Source organism: Diaporthe batatas (assembly GCF_019321695.1).
Source record: "Diaporthe batatas strain CRI 302-4 chromosome Unknown Contig00001, whole genome shotgun sequence".
In the NCBI taxonomy this organism is placed as follows: domain Eukaryota; kingdom Fungi; phylum Ascomycota; class Sordariomycetes; order Diaporthales; family Diaporthaceae; genus Diaporthe; species Diaporthe batatas.
Window position 1 is genome coordinate 3,651,772 of NW_025408548.1, and position 19,248 is coordinate 3,671,019.

A 19,248-nucleotide genomic window follows, 5' to 3' on the forward strand; every position below is an offset into this window, starting at 1 on the left:
TCACCGATCAAAGAACGCGCCCACGAGGTTCCCACACCGGTCCTCATGCGATGCATGTCCCGTGCGCATGGCAGAGCAACCGTCGAGACACGGCGCGGCCCAGAGCTCACCGCATCGATCTGCCAGAGTTTATTGCTGCATAGTACACAGTAGTACGCAAATTGTACGGCGGGGTGGCCACAATGGACCCTTGCATGGAGCTTAGCCCTGTTCATAAAACGTTGTTTAAGCCTGCCACAGCCGTCTGTTCTCGGCAGAGGTTCTGTGCCTATCTTGCCCATGTATCTAAAGCGTGAAGTCGGTTGTCTCTTGGGCCAAAACAGAGAGAGTCAAGAGTCAATGCATCTCGGTATGAAAAGCGGTGGCTCCATCCTGTGTCATCCCGAGCGCTCACAGCATCTGCGAATGCGCCGCCCGAGTCTGCTCGTGCAGCCCGGTCAAGAATGGCCAGGTTATGCAGAGATAGGCGAGCTGCTCGCCATCCAGGTTCGTGAGATCCCCACGGTGAAGCTTTCGACGCTCAGAGGATCCAGGCCCGCAGAGATGGTACGACAGATTGCAAAGCCTAGGGGGACCCTGTCTGGTTCATGCGAGCCAGTGTGAGAATCCGGGGCAGCAGAGCTGCTTGGGCCGGGGAGGTCGGCCCTTACCCATCAGGGCCGCCCCTCTTTGGGCCGCCTCGAGAGCCACCAGTCAAGAACCTGAAGGCCACCCGCGGGCCGCAAACCAGCGGTCCGTAACCGTGCTAGGCCCCAGAGCTGGACGCAGTCGACGACCATAGATTCTTCAACGGTGAGTCCCAGTCCACTTGTCTATCTTGGAGAGCCCTGTGTACTAGTTCAGCCGCCAGCGGCTGGGTCGTCTGGCGAAATTCGCTCGACGAGCAAGCGACATGGGATCGTGACAATGCTTCGTGGCCAACACCACAGATGCCAGAGCATCTTGGTCATGTGAAAGAGGTAGTTATCCCAGGACGGCTAGCAGGTGTCGCAGGTGGGTACGCCTCTGTCCAAAATGGTTCTTGCAGCGATGATCTAGCAAGGCTGTGGGGAATCATACCGTAGCATGGCACATGTCTCGTTGTCCCTCTTCGACCGGGCTGGCCATAGGGTGACTGGGGACACGGCGAAGCCCATCTGCCGGCAGTCGCAGATGGAGCAACAACAACACATGGCGAACCGACACTAGACTCCCTCAGTAACGTGCTGGCACACCTTACTGACTGAGTCGCCGAGTCGGCCGACGGACACCTCCGAGACGACCTCGAGGACCTCAGGTCGTGAGCCGCGGGTTTCGAGACGAAGGTTGAGTTGAGATGCGAGACGTTGCAGGGTAGAGACGTCTCCCATCACCTCGGACATCAATCAAACTAGGTTCGATCATCACCCACCAGCACCCAGCCGGTTGGTGGCGAGTTCGGGCTGGGAGCAGGCAATCCATGATAAAATCGCGCTTATCTAGGCCCCAAGTCCTGGAGCCCCGGCGGCGTGGAAAGGTAGTCGCAGATCACCTCCGCCAAGCACAATTGGGGAGGGCCTCGACGAGAGAGCCCCGGTGGAGGGGCCGCCTGGCCTCACACGGCAGCAGCTGGTCGATACCGCTGGGTGCCATGGCTTGCATGGCTAGATTCCTGGACCAACGATTGTGGCACCCGTCAAACCACAGTACTCGTTATTAGCGAGAGCCTCTGCCGGTTCCGGCAGCCCTGGACCCTGGTGTGGGCTGTGTGGGTGCAACGCTGCGGTGCAGAGTTGTCAGGTTCCGCTGCTTAGCGAGGCCTGACAGATGGATACAGGACCACGGTTCGCGGGAATTTAGCAAAAGACGGTCTGACGGCTCATGGGCAACGGGAAACGGGGCCGGTCAGTAGTGTATACAAGTGTGGTCTCCCCCGGCACACAGTACAGATTTCCGAATACTGTGCGCAGAGTGAGTGAACAAGGGCTCGGTGTTGGCGAGACTCGAGGTCGCGAGGGCCTCGAATGACTCGGGAGAGACGACGGGAGGGCCCGCCGGGTCTGCTGCCCATCTACACAGTACGCTTCAGATCTCAGCAAGAGGCCCGATCTGAACCTCCATCAGGAATGGGGTGGTCGAGGGCAGCGATGAGGTAGCAACCAAGAGGTCTTCCTTCAGCCCGTCGACGCGTCGCAGGCCCGAGGTTGGGGGCTGGCGGGAGAAGAGGCCACCCGATTTTGGAATTTTCCGTGTTCCGTGAACACGCAGTACCTGCATTAGATTGGCAAGGTTGGCAAGGTTGTATGCAGGTACGAGAGGCTGCCACCGACGCCGAGGACCCAAGGTACTGACTGTGTACTGCGGAGGCTGAGCTACATGGTGGCCGCGGATGTACCGACCAGGACGGGGAACACAGGTGGCGGAGACGACAGGGGTGGTTTCATGGCTCAGAAACCCCTCACACAGTCTCCAGACGGACCAGACGAGCTGACGGGGCTGCAGGCTGGAACCTGACAGATCGGCTGGAGCTGGGACTACTATGTAGTACTGTGCACGCATTTTACGACGGGCTTCCAGAAGGGGACAAATGACCGCCCGCAGAATGAAGCAGGAACGTTTGCATTACGGCCTGCAGTGGAGAAGACGGAGACGATCGGTCCATCGGATCATGCAAACCGACGCAATCAGGTGACAAGACCAGGCCCCTGGCGACGCAAGGCCTCGCAAAGGCCCTGCGGGCCCTGCGAGAACACCGTGTGCTGGCCGGCGGGCTGGTCAACTGGTACGACGGCGAACAAGCTGGGCAGGGGCAAGCAAACCCTTCACCGCGGGCTGGATCGGGAAGGCAATGACTCCGTGGACGGCAGACAGGGCGATGACGACGGTCATGCACCAGACAATACTATGCAGTTACCAACTGTATAACGTGGGGCACTGCTGGGCGTCGTGGTTCTGCTATGACACATGTTAACCGTTGGCTCAATAGTCCCCCCAAGACAGAGCGTATCCTTGCCCGGGAAGCAATAGTGCACGGTGGTATACCCACCCGGTTGGCTGTCGATAGAGGGCAGTGAAAACCACGATGCGGTAACCGGGTTGTCAGGTTGTTCGAGCCCATGATCAACACCAGCACCGGCACCAGCACCAGCACCAGCACCAGCACCAGCAACGATAGCCGTCTGCTGCGTTGATCTGGTGGTAGTGCTGGTCCAGCCAACCAACCGTCTTTGCGGCAAAACCTGAAACAAGAACCAGTGGATGGAATTGGTGCAAGCCGCCCATGGATTTTGCCATTTAGGCTGCAAGAGTCGCATTGGTCGCCCAATCGAGCCATTTTTGTGCATAGTAGTGTCGGTCTGCGCACTCTACTGGTCGAGGCGGACGGCCTGGTGTGGAGACTAGCGGTCGTACTAGGAGGTATGTTTCAATATGCGAAAGCAGAAGAGGGCAGGTAGATAGATGGCCGTCGTATGTCCTCTGTCGACTGCAGTCCTAGCCCGCAAGCTGAACCACAGAGGGGCAAGAGGACACGAGACGGCTTGCCTGTCAACCCGACACAGGAAGCGGGAGCGGGATCGGGAACGGAAGGCCGAGGCAAGCAGTCTCGGTCGTGATGCCTTGTCTGGAATGGCCGCAGTGGACGAGGGTAGTCGGCCTGTCGGTTCAGATAGTCAGATAGTCAGATAGCCAGATAGCCAGATCGTCAGACAGTCAGATAGTCAGACTTCACAGTTCGACAGGTCTGCCCCACCGCGTACGTGGCTGGTACAGGCCCGACTGGACTGGCTCGAGACAGCCACACGGAGGAGGGCCATTGCCAGACAGACAGACCATGATGAATTCTTGTCGGCCGCAATACCCGGTGCTCTGGGTTGACGGCCACTCTGCCGCTACATATTACGATGGCTTGGCCTAGGGCTGGTGGCTTCTGGCAAGAGATTCGAGTCCAGATCCCGGAGCAGCCACGCGGGTGGACCATAATTCGTGCCTGCCCAGGTGGTCACACGTCACACATTGGGTCCTCAGCGGCGTCAACATGTGAAGCTATACCCGTCCGTAAAAGGCCGCTCGCTGCCATGGACTGTTCAGGCGAAGCTGCCGCCCATTGCGACCTGCACCCGCCAACGAGGCTGCCCAAAGCGTTACGCCAAGCAACCCCAGGGACACACCGGCGCGACCACACACACAGAACACACCGGCGCCCGGTGCCCCAAAGCCTGAGCAAAATCCGTGCGTCGCCTTCTGACTGGCAGGCTGGCCGTGGCGTCAGGTGCCTGCAGCCGCTCCAGGCCACCGGGCTCTCTCGACTGGCTAATGCGGCTTCACCCGGCGTCTTGCCCGAGCCTCTGGTTGGCCTCCAGACCGGGATATGCGCATTTCGTCACATTGACTCTATTTTTCTCGTCTTGTTCGACTCTGCTAGCGCCGCTGATGGCCCGTCATCGTAGTCATCGTACACCCAAGACACTCAAGACACTATACCTCGAGAGTGGGCCGCGCCGTATCCAAGTAAAACTCCACATACAGGGCTGTCCGCCATCCTGGAGGCAAAATGAGCATTACGATGCTCCATTCATTGCCACTGTTACTTGCAAGGAACCACCAGCAAGCCTTCGTGACGCATCCTCTGGCTGAGAGCTTGTGAGTGGCGCCCGCTGGTTGGGAGATGAGGGGGGGAGCAAATCCGTCCAGTCGTCCAGTCGTCCAGTCACCAACTCGGTCCAGGACACTTGTTGATAGGCACGCGCCCCCAAGATGCAGTCGTCAGGCCCTTGGGCGCCGGTGCGATATCACTCAATCGACTTATTCTTGGATAGATCGTCAACAGATTTTTTCCCCCCTCCTCATATCGAGTGATCCTACTACCACCGTCACAACGTCTTTTTTGGAGCTTCTGCTGTCAGCGTCGGACCGAGCTATCAAAATCTCACTGCAGATTTCGGTTTCTTTTTTCAAGATCCGACTAGCACTGCTAATGCAGCTGTATGTTCAAATTTGGCTCTGGGTTACGTCTTCAGCCGTTGGCGTAATATATCCCATGTTGCCCGAAGCAAGCTGGCAAGTTTACCCGCCGGACCACTGCCCAAAAGTGGCCAATAGACCTCGGTTTTGGGAGACGCATCGACTTGACCACTACTGCTCTGCGCATTGCCACCTCGTTTGGCCTGCGCCACGGCTCATCCTCGGCCACGATGATAGGACGACATTTTCAATGCTATTATTGACTCGAGAGGCCTCGTCGGAAGATCGCCTGGCGCGCTTGACAGAACAAACCCACTTTTGCATGTTTCGACTTGCCGGGTCGACTGACAAGCGCGGTGGCGTGGCAGGTAGCCAGGCATGGGAGGTGCCTGAAGATCACCCACCACGCATGAACTCTAGTAGGACCAAGTACTGTGCATGTGCTGTGCAGCTGGGTCTCCCGGTCTCCCAGTCTCCCTAGCACTCTGGGGCCGTCACACACCATCAACAGTCACGCTGGCCGCTGGGCTGGCGCTTTGAACGGTGACGGCGCGACGCTCGGGTCAAGGTCGCAACGCTCGTCGGCAAACGGGCGTTTCTGATGGGAAGTGTCTTGCAGTCATCTCGAGCGTCACGTCCTGCACAAGCTTTGGCACACTCACCAAGGCCTAGCGCAGGCATGGCACTTGTCGTCACCCGTCTCGGGGAGAGTCATTGGGCGGGCGCCGGGACGTCAGGAAGCGAATGAGTGCGTCGAGGTGCACTTCTGCGCGCGGACAGGCGGGACCAGTCAATCATCGAGTGCGAGCGACGATTGCTGAGCGGCCTGCTGAGCGATTGTGTGGTCAGCGGCTGTCCTACGAGTTCTGTCCTATCAAGTGGAGCAGAGCCCCACCGCTGCGCCGGCGTTATGCACGGCACAAGACAGGCACAGTACAGTACATCTTTTGTGCGGTACTTGTGGGGTCCTGCTGGGCCCGAATCCCAACCAGAAGCCGGGAACAACCTCCAGGACAAGAGCACCAATTTCAGCGCCCTCTCGACTTTGTGCGCTGGGCGTGCCACCCTCCATGTGGTGATAGCGGAGTACCGGTGGCTTTCCCACAGTGCCTTCAAAATTGTGAGCGACAGCGCGTATGAGGAACCGCATGACAATGCTGCACTATCATTGCACGGAGCTGGTCCTGTGCCCGGTCTCAAACTCGAATGAGAGGCCTTCTCTTCTCCTCCTGCCTCCACACCCGCGGGCTGACTCTCCCATCGCCAGCCGGCGATTCAACGTCAGAGCTGCCCACTTCTTGGTTGTGGCTCGTATGCCCTGCCTGACGTCTGGCCTCGTTCAGCTACGCTACGAGCGGGCTGGCGGGCTGGCGGGAGGGGAGAAAAGCCTGCGCGGTGGCAAACAAGCACTCGTATGCTGCCAACAAGCTGAACCTGGCCTGTCCTCTTGGTGCTCGCCTGCTCGCTCGTAACAGCACTGAGCATGCCACACGCCTCCTCTGTCCTGGGCAACTGACCAGTAGCAGTCCCAAAACACCAGGCGGTCTGTAGGCTCTTGTCTTGGGGAGCTGCACAGTACTGGGGGCCCTGTTCGTGCTGTCCCGTTTGTGAGCTGCGAGGTGTCGTATGTCGTATGTGGTGGGCTTGCAGGCTTGCTGGTCTCATGCACATGGCAGTAGTGCCCGCCCAAACTTCGACCGGCGGACCAGCACACACGTCTTCTGTCTGGTGCTGGGGTCCCTGCTCCCCCGCTGGGGCCCTGGGGCCCTGGGGCCCTGGGCCACTCGGGACCCCGGGACTGCCATAGGACCCACGACCCTGATGGGCCTTGTACCCATCGTCGCGCGGTACATCCGACCTCAAAGGGCCGCAGAGAGGTCGCTAAAATAGGATCCGGCTAGCGCACCTCTGCCCACCCACCCTGCCACCCAGCACCCCCAAGTCCCTCCCACCATGTACAGCCCCCTGCCCCAGACATGCGAGCAGGGATGCTGTTTCTGCACCGTCTCGCCCGCCGGGGTTCCGGGACTGGAGCCCTCGTCAGCGGCGGGCGCAGGTGAGACAAGCAGACAAGAGGAAAGGTGGGCAAGGGTGGAGGTCTGGTTGGGCCATGGACAGGGTCATGGTGCATTGCATCCCATTCCGCGGTGTGGTGGTCCAAGGCCAGGGTAGGGACCGGGAGACGAGCCTGAGCACCCCCCCCCAGTCAGCTACCTCCCCTACCCTTTCTGGGTAATACACCCATTCGCTGGTGGTGCTGATCCTTTTTGGGAACCTTTCGACTATACACTTGCCCTCACTCTTTACATATTCTCTGGGGTTTGCCCTTCACCACGCTCATTCTCGTTTCCACTTCGTGATCGGCAGATAGCTAGACGTTTCCCTCTTCCATTTTACATATTGGTTCTTCCTTTCTTTACCGGACTCGACTTTGGAATATCCATTCCATCCCCTCTTTCAGTATAACTCGTTCTTGAGACCACATACAGCGACCACGCGTCCTCCACTCTCTTACCGCCTTGTATCCTTGACCGTCAACAGAGTCAATATTCAAGACCCGGTCCCATCCCCAGACGAGTTTATGTATAACAGCAGCCCACGAGCATCCAACTAGCAGTCCTCATCTCACCGACTTGAGGCTGCCAACCATTCCTTGAACCGGATCGATCCGACACCACACCATCGCTAGGCCCACTTGCCTCGACAGCAACATCTCTTCTCGAAGAGACGTGTACAATACCCCACCACGTCGTATACATAATATCGTAACTGCGGACCAGAGAGCGACACAGACAGTAGTCACACACATCATCACATCTTGGTGGGTTGGCATCATACCCAAAGGCGTGTTGATCAAGAGGACACCTCGAGGCTGATAGACCACCACGACAGACCACCACAATGGAGTCCATGATGGCACAACAAGCAATGGCCCCGGCCTTCTTCTACTACAGTCCAGACCCAAACCCAGAGAACAGGCACCACGGACACTTCATCCCCCACCCTCAGCCCACATCTCACCACGCACACCCATACGCACCCCACGCGATGCCCCAGCAGATGCAGATGTTCCCCCAGGTGCCGGTGCTCCCCTCGACACCGCTGCCCTCAACACCAGGCTTCTCCAGGCCCAACTCCTCATGCTCACAGCCACCCATGCACACCCAAGGGAAGCCCAGCTTCACCAGCGCGCCACAGCAACAGGTTCTCACCCCCCAGGCATCCCCGGTGCGGGTTCACCAGGCGCTGCACAGGCCGACAATCGTCCTGGACACGGTCAAGTTTGACGAGTCCGAGGGCATGTGCTACCCTCAGACACCACCACTGTCCGCCGCCGGCAGCGTCATGGGCAGCCCGGGCAGCTGTGACATGCTGGCCACGCCACTCAACCCCATGTTCTCGGGCCTTGAGGGCACACCAATGGGCATGAAGGAGGAAGTCGATATTCTTCCCGTTGAGCAGTTCCCGATGCTCGACTGGAACACATGCTCCTCGCCGCCAATGACACCAAGTAAGTCGAAGCTCACACCCGTTGCATTTTCTTGAATTGCGGAAAATGGCAGAGTGTCAATTATGTTGTGGGATATGACAATGGCATTGTTTTGTGGTCCGGGTTCGTCCAGAACCTGAGTTGTGCATCATGAGGGAAAGAATAAGTGAGAGGGGCAGAGGGAAAAAAAATGGCTCATCTGATGAGCTAGAGCGCAAAGGACGTCACTGCTCGGAGTTCCTTTTTTTTTTTTCCACCATCCTTGACGGCAGTTTGTGGTGCATTTTTGATTGCAGAGAAAAAGAGTGCTGACAAGTGGTTTTCCCCTCTCCACAGTGTATCTGCCCCAGCAGTCGCCATACCAGGCACAGGGTCCGGCTCAAGCTCAGGCACAGGCTGCCCAGCCCCAGTTCTGCGCATCCGCACCCGCATCTCCTGCGCCGGGCCACCAGTCCGACTTTGCCATTACCAGCTCGTCAATCTCGTGCCCGTCTCTTTCCCCCTGCCCCTCTCCCTATGCCGGTTCAGAGCAGGGCCTCGACTTCTGCGATCCTCGCAACCTGACCGTCGGCACCGTCAACCCCACTCTTGCACCCGAGTTCTCCGCCCTCCCCACCCTGAGCGCCGGCGACAACGAGGAGCAAGACCTCGTCGCATACGGCCAGCAGCAACCGCAGTCAGCTTCCGAGATCACTCCCCCGGTCCCCAACGGCCTGCCAATCTTCGACGACTTCTCCGACCTCGACTCCGAGGACAGCTTCGTCAACGGCCTCGTCAACCTCGGCGAGCAGGCCCAAGCCTCCCAGCCCAGGTCGCGTTCCAGCTCCGGCGCCACCTCCCACAGCTTCTCCGACTACTCCGAGTACAACGAGTCCTTCGGCATGCCCTCGCCTCCGGACTCGGCTGCAAGCAGCAGCGATGGCCACCGCCAGAAGCGCATCAAGACCGAGAGCGCCCAGGACGCTGAGCAGAGCAGCTCAGAGCCCCAGCAGTCCACCCCCGAGCACAAGCATCAGAGCAGCAGCGCCGCCGCCGAGTCCACCTCTCCCAACAACTGCAGTGGCTCTTCTGGCGCCTCCGACAATGGCAGCACACCACAGGTCCCTCCTTCGGGCCCCAACCGCCGCGGAAGGAAGCAGTCCCTGACCGAGGACCCTTCCAAGACCTTCATCTGCGAGCTGTGCAACCGTCGCTTCCGTCGGCAAGAACACCTGAAGCGCCACTACAGGTCCCTGCACACCCACGACAAGCCTTTTGAGTGCAACGAGTGCGGCAAGAAGTTCTCGCGCTCCGACAACCTCACCCAGCATGCACGCACCCACGGGTCGGGCGCGATTGTCATGAACCTGATCGATGACCCCAACATGGCTGCTGCGTACGGCCACCCGCCACCAGGCATGTCCTACGCACCTCCCATGGGCGGACCCCCAGGCCCCGACGAGTACAGCCACTTCGGCAAGGTCCTCTTCCAGGTTGCTTCTGAGATGCCCGCCAACGGTAGCGACATGTCGTCAAATGACGAGGACAGCAACGGCAAGAAGAAGAGGAAGCGAACCGACTGAACTCGTGGCTCTGCGGGCTCAACAAGACGCTGCATGACTGAATGAACCTTCTTTTTCACGATTCGGCCAACCCCGCTACCTTTTTACGCGGAGCAAGCCACCCTAGGGAATAAAGGGATGGATCGCTCCACCGTGGGTGCTGGCTGCGCACAGCAAGCTCACGGCCGGTCATATGAGGAGTTTGATCACAAAAATGGCTTCGCAAAGGTGACTTTTCAACTGCTGCATTTTCAACACCCCGGCCCTTCCTGTACCACTACGAGGTTATCTCGGTGTCGAATTTCGGAGTTCTTCCACCTTGGCCGGGGGATGCATGATGACAAATAAAAAAGGGAGGATCAAATGGTAGCGAATCTTTCCGGGGAGGGAGGGCAAAAAAATTGCTCCTTTTGGGGGAGACAGTGGGGTGTAAGGAGTCCAGTGTATGATACCGGGATCGAACAAGTCTCTTTACTCGTGTGAGCGTTCTCGCAAAGGCAATGAAAGGGATGGACAGAGCAAAGGCCTGGTGCATTGGTCACAAAAGCCTAGCTGGACAGGCACGTGATGGAATTCAAGAGCGGATTGTTTGTATAGCTTGCTTTGCGCGAAATCCAAGTACTTCTTTTGAGACTTTTGTTTCCCCCTCCCAAAACAGTGCTCTACCTTCAGGACTGGAACGCACGTATTCTCTTTCTGCATGTGATGACTTGTTTCGCAAAGTGGTCAACAAAACGGGGAGCAGGCCGACCGTCACCCTCCGCAGCTGAACCCCAAGAAGATGCAGACTGATTGATGATGATCAAAGATGGTCCATGACCAGCGAGCGAGTGCCCCACAAGAACGTGAGACAGCACAAAAAAAAAAAGTCTGAGATCGGACTTATTGCTGCGCGGGTGGTCAGAATTCGATGATGCAGTGCAACTGGTATAAGCATGCGATGCGACGTGGAACCTGCCGAGGTCATTGGCTGGTTTGCCAGGCACGCTCGGCGGTGGTGGTCACATCACGATATCCAAAAAATCTACGGCTTACATGATTCCAACCACCCACACACACCTGGGCCAAAAGCCTCTCCCGAACCAACCGAATTTGGCCCCCGCCCTCTCAGCACCCAAGGCCCGTTCCTGCATCCTCTCAGCTGACTGCATGCGAGGAACTGCCCCTCCCCATAAACCTTTTCTGCACTTTTTTTTTCTTCAACCCGAGTGGGGGAAGCGAAAAGGGAAAATGGACAGAGGGCGTTCCCGCTGTCCACCCCTCCCTCCTCCTGCTCCTCCTCCTGCTGCTCCCTGCCCCGCCCCTGAGATCCTGCCGGAAATGACACCATGTTGTGCATCTCGACATCTGACGCGAGCTGTGCCTACCTCTCCGGCCCCCAACCCACTCTCAGATCCTTCCCCTCCCCATGACACCTCACGTGAATGGCCAGGCTAGTCCAGAACGTGCCCAGACATGGGCAAGGAGCGATGGACCAACAGAGGAGGGGTAAAGTGGGCGTGCCTGTGCGTCCTGACAGACAGGCAGACAGGCAGACAGGAAGGAAGGCGATAAGACGCCAAGAGATGGAGGGGGGGTGAGGGATCGGGCGAGAGACCATGTGTCCCTCGTGCTCGTCGTCGTCGCCGCCGCCCCTCTCACCTCCTCCTTCCCCTCCTCTTTGTGGGTGGACGCGGACCCCATAGGGCTAGGTGCCACGAGACAAGACAGGTGGGCGTCCGGGTGCGCTGAGAACCGGCCGAATCCCGTGCGAGGGATGGTGGTTGCGCGGCCCCTCGGCCCATCGTGTGTTCCATCGCGCTCTCGAATCATCGGAGCAGAGTGAGCGCAGCGACAGGCGGCCGTCTGTCTTGTCTTGTCTGGTCTGGTCTTGTCATGTCTCTGCCTGTCAGATCTCGTGTGGATCTACCTGTTCTGTCCTCTTGGGGCCCCGATGTACCTCTTGCCTAGGAGTACATAGCCCTACATTTGCCTACCTGGCCATCTGCCTATACCAGCTATGGCAGTCGGTGGTCGTGAGTGGTGGTGGCGGCGGCGACTGTTTGGGCTAGCTGGCTGGGCGTCAACCACCCGCCACTTGGGTTTTTTGGTTTAGTCCTTGCGTGTTGTGTCTTCCTTTCTTTTTTTCCCTTTCTTTTTTCTTATTCTGGCCGTTCGCCGATCTCAAGTGATAGAAAGAGACGTCAGAATTTCCAACGGTGACACCGTTTTGAGACTATCTAGCTCTCCTGGGCAGTCTTGTCCGGTTTATGGCGGCCTGATAGGCCGTGGAAAGCTCAAGTCGGTGTGATACTAGGCACGCTCTTGTTTCTTGTGATCACGGTGCCTAGTTGCCTAGGTAGTGTCCAGGACGGACAGGCACTTGCTGCTCGGACCGCGCCGATCTTGCTAGTCTACCAGTTCTATCTACTGCGCACTGATTGTGTTCCTGGCCCTTTAGTGTCATGAGCTGGGCCGAGCGACCAAGGCACCATGTGCGGCTGCACGTCAACGATCGACCCTGCCCCGCCCCCCCGGTCCGCTGCTCCAGGTCCGTTGCTCAGGGTCCAACCCTTGACCGCCCACACCTCACTCACCACCGACCTATCGACCCATCGACCGCGAAGTCCCTCAAAAACTTTTGACAGTCGCGGGGACAAGGCTGTCAAGGAAGACCTCACCCACGGGGAACGAGATTTGCGGACCCGGATCGATGCCAAGCCAGCCTGAGCTGCAATTGCCGCAACCCAACGAGGCCTGACTCGACCTCGGCGCACTCTCTTGAGTCGTCCGGCCTCAGGCGGCATCAACCTCAGACAGCCCTCCGATACTATTTTAGAGAGCGATCGTCAATGGCCTGAAGAAATTGACCACCCGGATATCATCGCACTGGCCTGACGGACCTACCCACCTGTCTGTCACCGTTGCCTTGCGTGCCCGTGCGTGCCACGACATGCCACTATACGACACGAATCGATCCCGAGTACCACCGTCCTAGTCGGGACCTGACATACTGGGTACCACAGTGCCCGCCGTCTGCAGCGAGGCTGAGGGCTGCGTCACCAACAAACACACCCGGTCCCGTCCCTGCTGTGGGGCTCATATTCTTGTCTCTCCCCCCTCCCCTTCTCTGCAACCTGTCGGGGGAGTCTGCCAGCCTGAACGACTCCGCTAAGGAAGGCATTACGATTCGAGCGCGTGGGAAGAGCCACACGGACGTCCCACCATCCCGGAGGGGGGTTTCTCATTCCACCCTGGCAGTCATTGATCCGCCATAGCGCCTGAGCGGGCTGTCAGATCGCCATGGCGCCGACGCCTCAGACTGACGGCGGCCTTAATGTCATCGCTCTGATATCTGGTGGCAAGGATAGCTTCTTCTCGGCCCTGCACTGTCTGGAGAACGGCCATCGCGTGGTTGCTCTGGCGAACTTGCACCCGCCACCGCCACCGCCGCCGCCGCCGGCGTCTTCGTCAAAAGCCACCAGAGACAGGTCGGGCTCTGGCTCTGGCTGTTGGTCCAGCGCACAGCCGCCCGGCGGCAGTCCTCACGGAGCCCACCAGCCTACCGATGATGCTGCAAGGGATGTTCCAGACTCGGGCCTAGCACAGCTGGACCTCGATAGGGACCAGCCTCAGCAAGATGGCCCAATCGTCGATGGTGACGAGGAGGCGGACTTGAACTCGTTCATGTATCAGACTGTCGGGCACCAAGTCATCCCGCTCTACTCCACTGCCACTGGGATCCCTCTGTACCGGCAGCCCATCGTCGGCGGCGCCGTCCAGAGCGGGAGGGACTACTCGGCTGCCGCCATGTCCACAGATGATGAGGTGGAATCCATGCTGCAGCTGCTGGAGAGGATCAAGGCAGCCCACCCAGAGGCCAACGCCGTCAGCGCCGGCGCCATCCTCAGCACCTACCAGCGCACCCGGGTCGAGTCCGTGGCCACTCGCCTGGGCCTCACGCCCCTGGCGTATCTGTGGAAGTACCCCGCGCTCCCTGCCCAGCCGTCAACCGCAGCGGGCAGGGGCGAGGATGAGGCCCAGCTACTGTATGACATGGGCTCGGCCGGCCTGGATGCGCGCATCATCAAGGTGGCTTCGGGGGCGCTCAACGAGAGCTTCCTATGGGAGAACGTGGCCAGCGCCAAGGGCGCGACGAGGCTCAAGGTGGCCGCGTCAAGGTTTGGTGGCGACGGCGCCGTCCTGGGCGAGGGCGGTGAGTTTGAGACCCTCGTCGTTGACGGGCCGAGCCGGCTGTTCAAGAAGAGGATTGCTGTAGGCGAGGACGACAAGGTGATTGTTCCCGAAGGGGGGGACACCGCATGGCTGAAGATTCAGATGCCCAAGGTCGTTGAGAAGGTGATCAACGAGGCAGATGAGGAGTCTCTGGTCATCAGGAAGCCTGGGCTTCTTGAAGACAGGTTCCTGGCGACGCTCGAGAATATAGGGTCCGCTGGTGAGACGGATGTAGCCGAGGAGGCTGAAGGGCCAGCCGCTTCCTTGAGCATGAAGCCCACTCTACAGACTTGGGCATTCATCGGTCACCCCAAACATTGCGAACTCTCAATAGAGGCAGACACCAACAACCTGCTGGACACAATTCGCGCTCGCCTCGAGCGGCAGCAACTCGTGCCGGGGGATATCATCTCAAGCATCATCATCCTGCGGTCAATGTCTGACTTCCAGACCATTAACAAAATCTATGGCTCTCTTTTCACCGACCCCAACCCGCCCTCTCGCGTCACTATCGCGTGTGGCAATATCCTGCCCCAGGACGCGAAACTCGCCATCTACCTGACCGTGCCGGACAGCTCAAGCGCGGTCGACAGGCAAGGCTTGCACGTGCAGTCCAGGTCATACTGGGCGCCCGCCAACATCGGCCCTTACAGCCAGGCCATCACCGTACAGATGGCTCCAAAGGAAGACCGCGCCAACGAGCCTCGTGTGGCCCATATCGCAGGCCAGATCCCGCTCGTGCCGGCGACCATGGAACTGCCGGCGGAAGGCGGGCTGGAGATGCAGCTGGTGCTCTCCCTGCAGCACCTCTGGCGCATCGGCGTCGAGATGAGCGTGCAGTGGTGGACCAGCGCGGCGGTGTACTTCCCCCGCGCCAGCAAGTCCAAGCACGACCTCCCTGCGCGGGACAAGGCGATGCTCGCGTGGAGGGCGTGGAGGGCGGCGCACAAGTGGGTGTCGCCTCGGCTCGTCGACGAGGCCTCTGGGCCGGACCTGTGGGACAGGAGGTTCAACGCCAAGTATCTCTTGTACGGCAGCGGCGAGGAGGACAAGGCCAAGAAGGCCAGCCTGCCATATTATGCTGATACCACTGCTGGAGATGACGATGACGACGACCGGCCGACGAGGAAGAGGCCTGTGCCCTTCTTCCTCGCCGCCGAAGTCGACGAGCTCCCCCGCTCCGCGGAGGCCGAGTGGCACGCTCACGCCGGTCTCATCAACATTCCCTGGGAAGAAGGGGCTGCGGGCCGCTTCCACGTCTGCGACGACGAGAAGTCTGACACCGCGGGCGGCGGCAGGTGCCGCATCAGCCACTCGGCCGTCGTGCTCGGGGAGGGCGCGGAGGCGCACGCGTGCCTGCACAGCGCAGCGGCCATCGAGCTCCCGCATGACGACGGCGCGGCACAGCCACAGGCAGCGGCCGCCTCGGCACTGGAGGCACAGATCGACGAGGCCGGCAAGCTCATGGCTCTGGGCTATGCGGGTCGCTTCGGGTGTGCTCCGTGCGTCGGGCCCGGGGGGTCCGGGACGGGTCCGTCACAAGCGGGGGCTCAGAACCCTTTGCCCTACCTCGTGTATGTCAACTGCGAGGTCTTCGAGCCCGGGCAGGTCGGGGCCGTGGTGAGAGACCTGGGGCTGGCTGCTATACCGTGCGCGTCTCTCTATGGTGGGCCCGGCGGTGGGACTCGGTTCGCGCTGGTGGCAATGTATAGGACTTTGTTGGGGCCGGTGAGTGGATGAGAGACAAGGGGCTTGAAAAGAGTTGATGGGATGGGTGAGCTTGCCTATTACGTCAAAGTGGTTGGGTGGAGATTGCACAGCAAACAAGGACCGAAAGCGCTTACTCCCACGGTGGTCCGGTGGTGTGAGCTCGTCGATTATGTTGTGACGCAAGAGCATTGAGAAGTTTGGGGGCGGGCTTCCATCATTCCGAGGCGAGGGAAAAACAAGCTTAGAAGCATGTATCTGATTATGAACAAGTTGTCTAGTATATTGATACCCAACCGCGCGCTATGCAAAGCTCATTATCTATGGTCTAAGTAACATCATTTTTTACATGCCTCGTTCATTCCTCCACTCATGCAACAGTTCTCTGATGTATATTCTCTCGGCGCTGTTATATTCGCGATTCTGACCCATTCCTATATCAACATCACATCAGTAACCATTATTAGTATAAAACCTTTCTTGTAGGTCTTTCTATTGTCTTGAGCCTAAAACAACGGAAGATCCCCGGCCGCACCCCTCTTCATCTTTTGCTGCGTCTTCGGCGCCAGGCCCGCCCAGAACTGACACCGTGCGGCCTGGTCAGCCTCGACGGGCTCCATGCGGACGTTGTTGGTCTCGAGCACGATCCTGGAGCCATTGCCGCCGCCTGGGCGCAGCGGGGCGCCCCAGCTCTCCCAGACGGGGGCCCCGGGGGCCCTCAGCGGGTTGGGGTCGCGGGTCTGGACGAAGGAGAGGAAGTAGTCCATTACGACGGGGACGATCGGGGCGTTGTAGGTCAGGTAGCTCTCGGGGACGTTGTTGGAGGCCAGGTTGGTGGGGCCGAAGACGGCGTAGGACTCCCACAGGTGTGGGACGCCGACGCCCGCGGCCACGTTGTCGTTGTCAATCACGTTGTAGCGGTACAGCCACATCGAGGAGGCCGCGCTGCCGCCGGGCGAGGCCTGGGTGTAGGCGGAGAAGAGGTTGATGGCCGGGCAGATGAAGGTGGCCTCGCCGTAGGCCATGCTGTTGCTGGGGAACCATGCGTTGTGCTGGGGCAGGGCGGGCATGAGCGGGTAGAGGCGCTGGATGGCGGCGGCGTCGTCGCCGGTGAGCAGCGGGTAGTTGTTCTGGAAGAACTCGGCCATGTCCTCGGGGGTGGCAGCGTTGGTGGCGAAGTAGCTGCCCTCGTCGTTGTCGTTGCCGAACAGCAGCGGCACATCGACGAACTTGCCCTGTGCGAGCATGTTGTACGGCAGGTCCTCGAGGAAGTCGCCGTCGATGCACGGTGTCCAGTAGAAGAGCGGAAGCGGCGGCTCGGTGCGCCCGGGGAAGATGGAGGGGACGTTCTGGGCCTGGAGCGTCTTGGTGTCGAGGGCCCGGAGGCACGCCAGCTGGTCCGGCTGGGCCGCGCAGTTGGTGGCGTTGACCAGGCGGTCGAACTGGTACTCGAGCTGGGGTACGAAGGGCTGGGCGGGGAAGAAGACAGACTCGGCGATGCCCGCGGTGAAGAGGTTATCGTTGCGGCCGCCATATGCCATGAGGTGTAGCGCAACGGATCCAGCCCCGGCCGAGGCTCCGTGGATGACGACGTTGGCCGGGTCACCGCCGAAACTGGCTATGTTGGACTTGACCCACTCCATGACGAAGCGCTGGTCGAGCAGGCCGGCGTTGAGATTGCCGTTGGCCTGGACCTTGGAGCTGGCCAGGAAACCCCACATGGACACGCGGTAGTTGAAGTTGACAAAGATGATCTTGTTGCCGGACTGGCGCACAACCTCCTCGCCGTCCCAGTTCGCATTGGAGTTGGAGACGTAGCCGCCGCCCTGGATGAAGAGCCAGACGGGCAGATTGGACGTGGTGTTGGCGTTCTGGGGAGCCCAGACGTTGACGTAGAGGCAGTCCTCGTCCTCGAAGCTGATGGGATATGCAACAGAGATGCCCAGGCAGATGGGCCCAAATGCCTTGGCCGACTGGGGCGAGGTCGCGGTTGGAGGAGCCAATGGTGCCCTCCACCTCAGGTTTCCCACCGGTGGTGCCGCATAACGCATCCCAAGGAACCGGTTGATGCCCCCGTCGAGGGCCGTACCGACATAGGTGGCATAGCCCAGATTGACCTGCGGGTCCTGGCCCGGCTGGGAGTGATGTTAGCAAGCTGCTGCGCGGGAGGGAGAGAGAAGAATAGCAGCAGTGCAAGTTGCAGAGACAACTTTGAGGGCCACAAGGGGCCGGCGCCGGCATGTCACAGCAGATCTTACAATGTTGAGCGTCCCAAGATTGGTCGGGACGGGAGTGGCAGCAGCTGGGGTGGCAGCGGCGGGGGTGGGAGTGAGGGTCACGGGCGGGGGAGCAGGAGCAAGATAAGTGAAGGTGGGCTCAGAAAGAAGAGGAACAGTAGAAAGAGGGTTTGGGCGTTGTTGTTCTGAGCCTGACGAAGCCTGTTGGGTGTCGTTCCGAGTAGAAAAGGAGCCTACCTTGAGGTATCCCCGCAGCCCGAGGACCAGGAGCACGACCAAGGCGACCAGCAGCACGGCGGCGGCGACGAAGGACCATATCGCAACGGGCCTCCTCCACCACGGCCGCTTGCCCTGGTGCCCTCCCAGCCCGGAGGCATGGTCGCCGCCGTCGATGCCGCCGGCCCGCGGACCAGGCCCGGGCCCGGGCAGCGGCCACGGCTCGGGATGGGGGTGAGCCTGGTCCAAGTCCGAGTCCACAGAGGATCCGGCCTTTGGTGCAGCAGCTGTCATCTAGACAGGCGGGGGGGTTCTGGCAGCGCGTCTCGTCACACACGGGCCCCCATCAGCTCTCATTCCATGGTCGATCGGTCCGTCCGTCGGTCCGTCTGGTCGATTTCGGTCGGAGGCTTCGTCTTGGAGGGGGGGAGAAGCAAGACTGGCGGGGGAAAAGCAGGGCAAAAAGGACTTATACGAGCAAGGGCGTGGTAGCACTGCAGTGTCCAGGCATCTCAGAGAGGCGCAGGGGACCAAGCAAAAGTGTATGAGATGATGGCAAGTGTTTTGGGAGGTTTGAGATGGGACGAGTGGGAACGGCGCAGGCGGTGGGTGCGCAGACCGAAGAAACAGCGACAAGCGACCTTGGCCGGCTCGTGCCCTGCCCTGTGCCTGTCGATCTTCCGACGCAGCGGGACCCCGGCCAAAACCAAGCCCAAAGTGTAAAGTGTCGGTCGGGGAGCACGGGTAGAGCGGTCTCGGGGACACGCCCAAGGGCCCGGCTCTGCGGTTCTAACGCTCATTCAGAACGGCGGTTCGCAGAATCACAGGCGCCTCTTGCGTCATGCGCATGATATACCGGTGGTTTCTCCAGCACGGCCCAGCAAGAGCTAGCCCTGAGACCTAGAGACCTAGGTACTCAAGT

The 19,248-nt window shown here is 59.8% G+C and overlaps 3 protein-coding genes across 3 annotated transcripts; 2 read left to right on the forward strand and 1 right to left on the reverse strand.

Moving 5' to 3' along the window:
* Positions 1-7,821: 7,821 nt before the first annotated feature.
* On the forward strand, positions 7,822-9,972 carry KVR01_001059 (uncharacterized protein; the record flags this gene model as incomplete). The annotated part of the gene is made up of 2 exons (XM_044789334.1): positions 7,822-8,431; positions 8,747-9,972. 2 exons carry the CDS (start codon positions 7,822-7,824, stop codon positions 9,970-9,972), a joined length of 1,836 nt encoding a protein of 611 aa, XP_044651008.1.
* A 3,261-nt stretch (positions 9,973-13,233) lies between these two features.
* On the forward strand, positions 13,234-15,906 carry KVR01_000086 (diphthine--ammonia ligase; the record flags this gene model as incomplete). The annotated part of the gene is made up of 1 exon (XM_044794899.1): positions 13,234-15,906. The coding sequence occupies one exon, from the start codon at positions 13,234-13,236 to the stop codon at positions 15,904-15,906; it is 2,673 nt and encodes an 890-aa protein (XP_044650035.1).
* Positions 15,907-16,135: 229 nt separating this feature from the next.
* Positions 16,136-19,121, reverse strand: KVR01_000493 (uncharacterized protein). The gene is made up of 2 exons (XM_044786330.1): positions 18,132-19,121; positions 16,136-18,008 (listed from the first exon to the last, which is right to left on the reverse strand). The coding sequence occupies exons 1-2, from the start codon at positions 18,618-18,620 to the stop codon at positions 16,380-16,382; spliced, it is 2,118 nt and encodes a 705-aa protein (XP_044650442.1). The 5' UTR covers positions 18,621-19,121; the 3' UTR covers positions 16,136-16,379.
* Positions 19,122-19,248: the final 127 nt, after the last annotated feature.

What these genes read in the sequence shown, in the direction of transcription:
- KVR01_000493 (XM_044786330.1), bottom strand. Translation starts at nt 18,620, where the DNA reads ATGACAGCTGCTGCACCAAAGGCCGGATCCTCTGTGGACTCGGACTTG. An exon ending in ATCTTGGGACGCTCAACATT is followed by an intron (nt 18,009 to 18,131) that starts GTAAGATCTGCT and finishes CATCACTCCCAG; the next exon opens with CCGGGCCAGGACCCGCAGGT.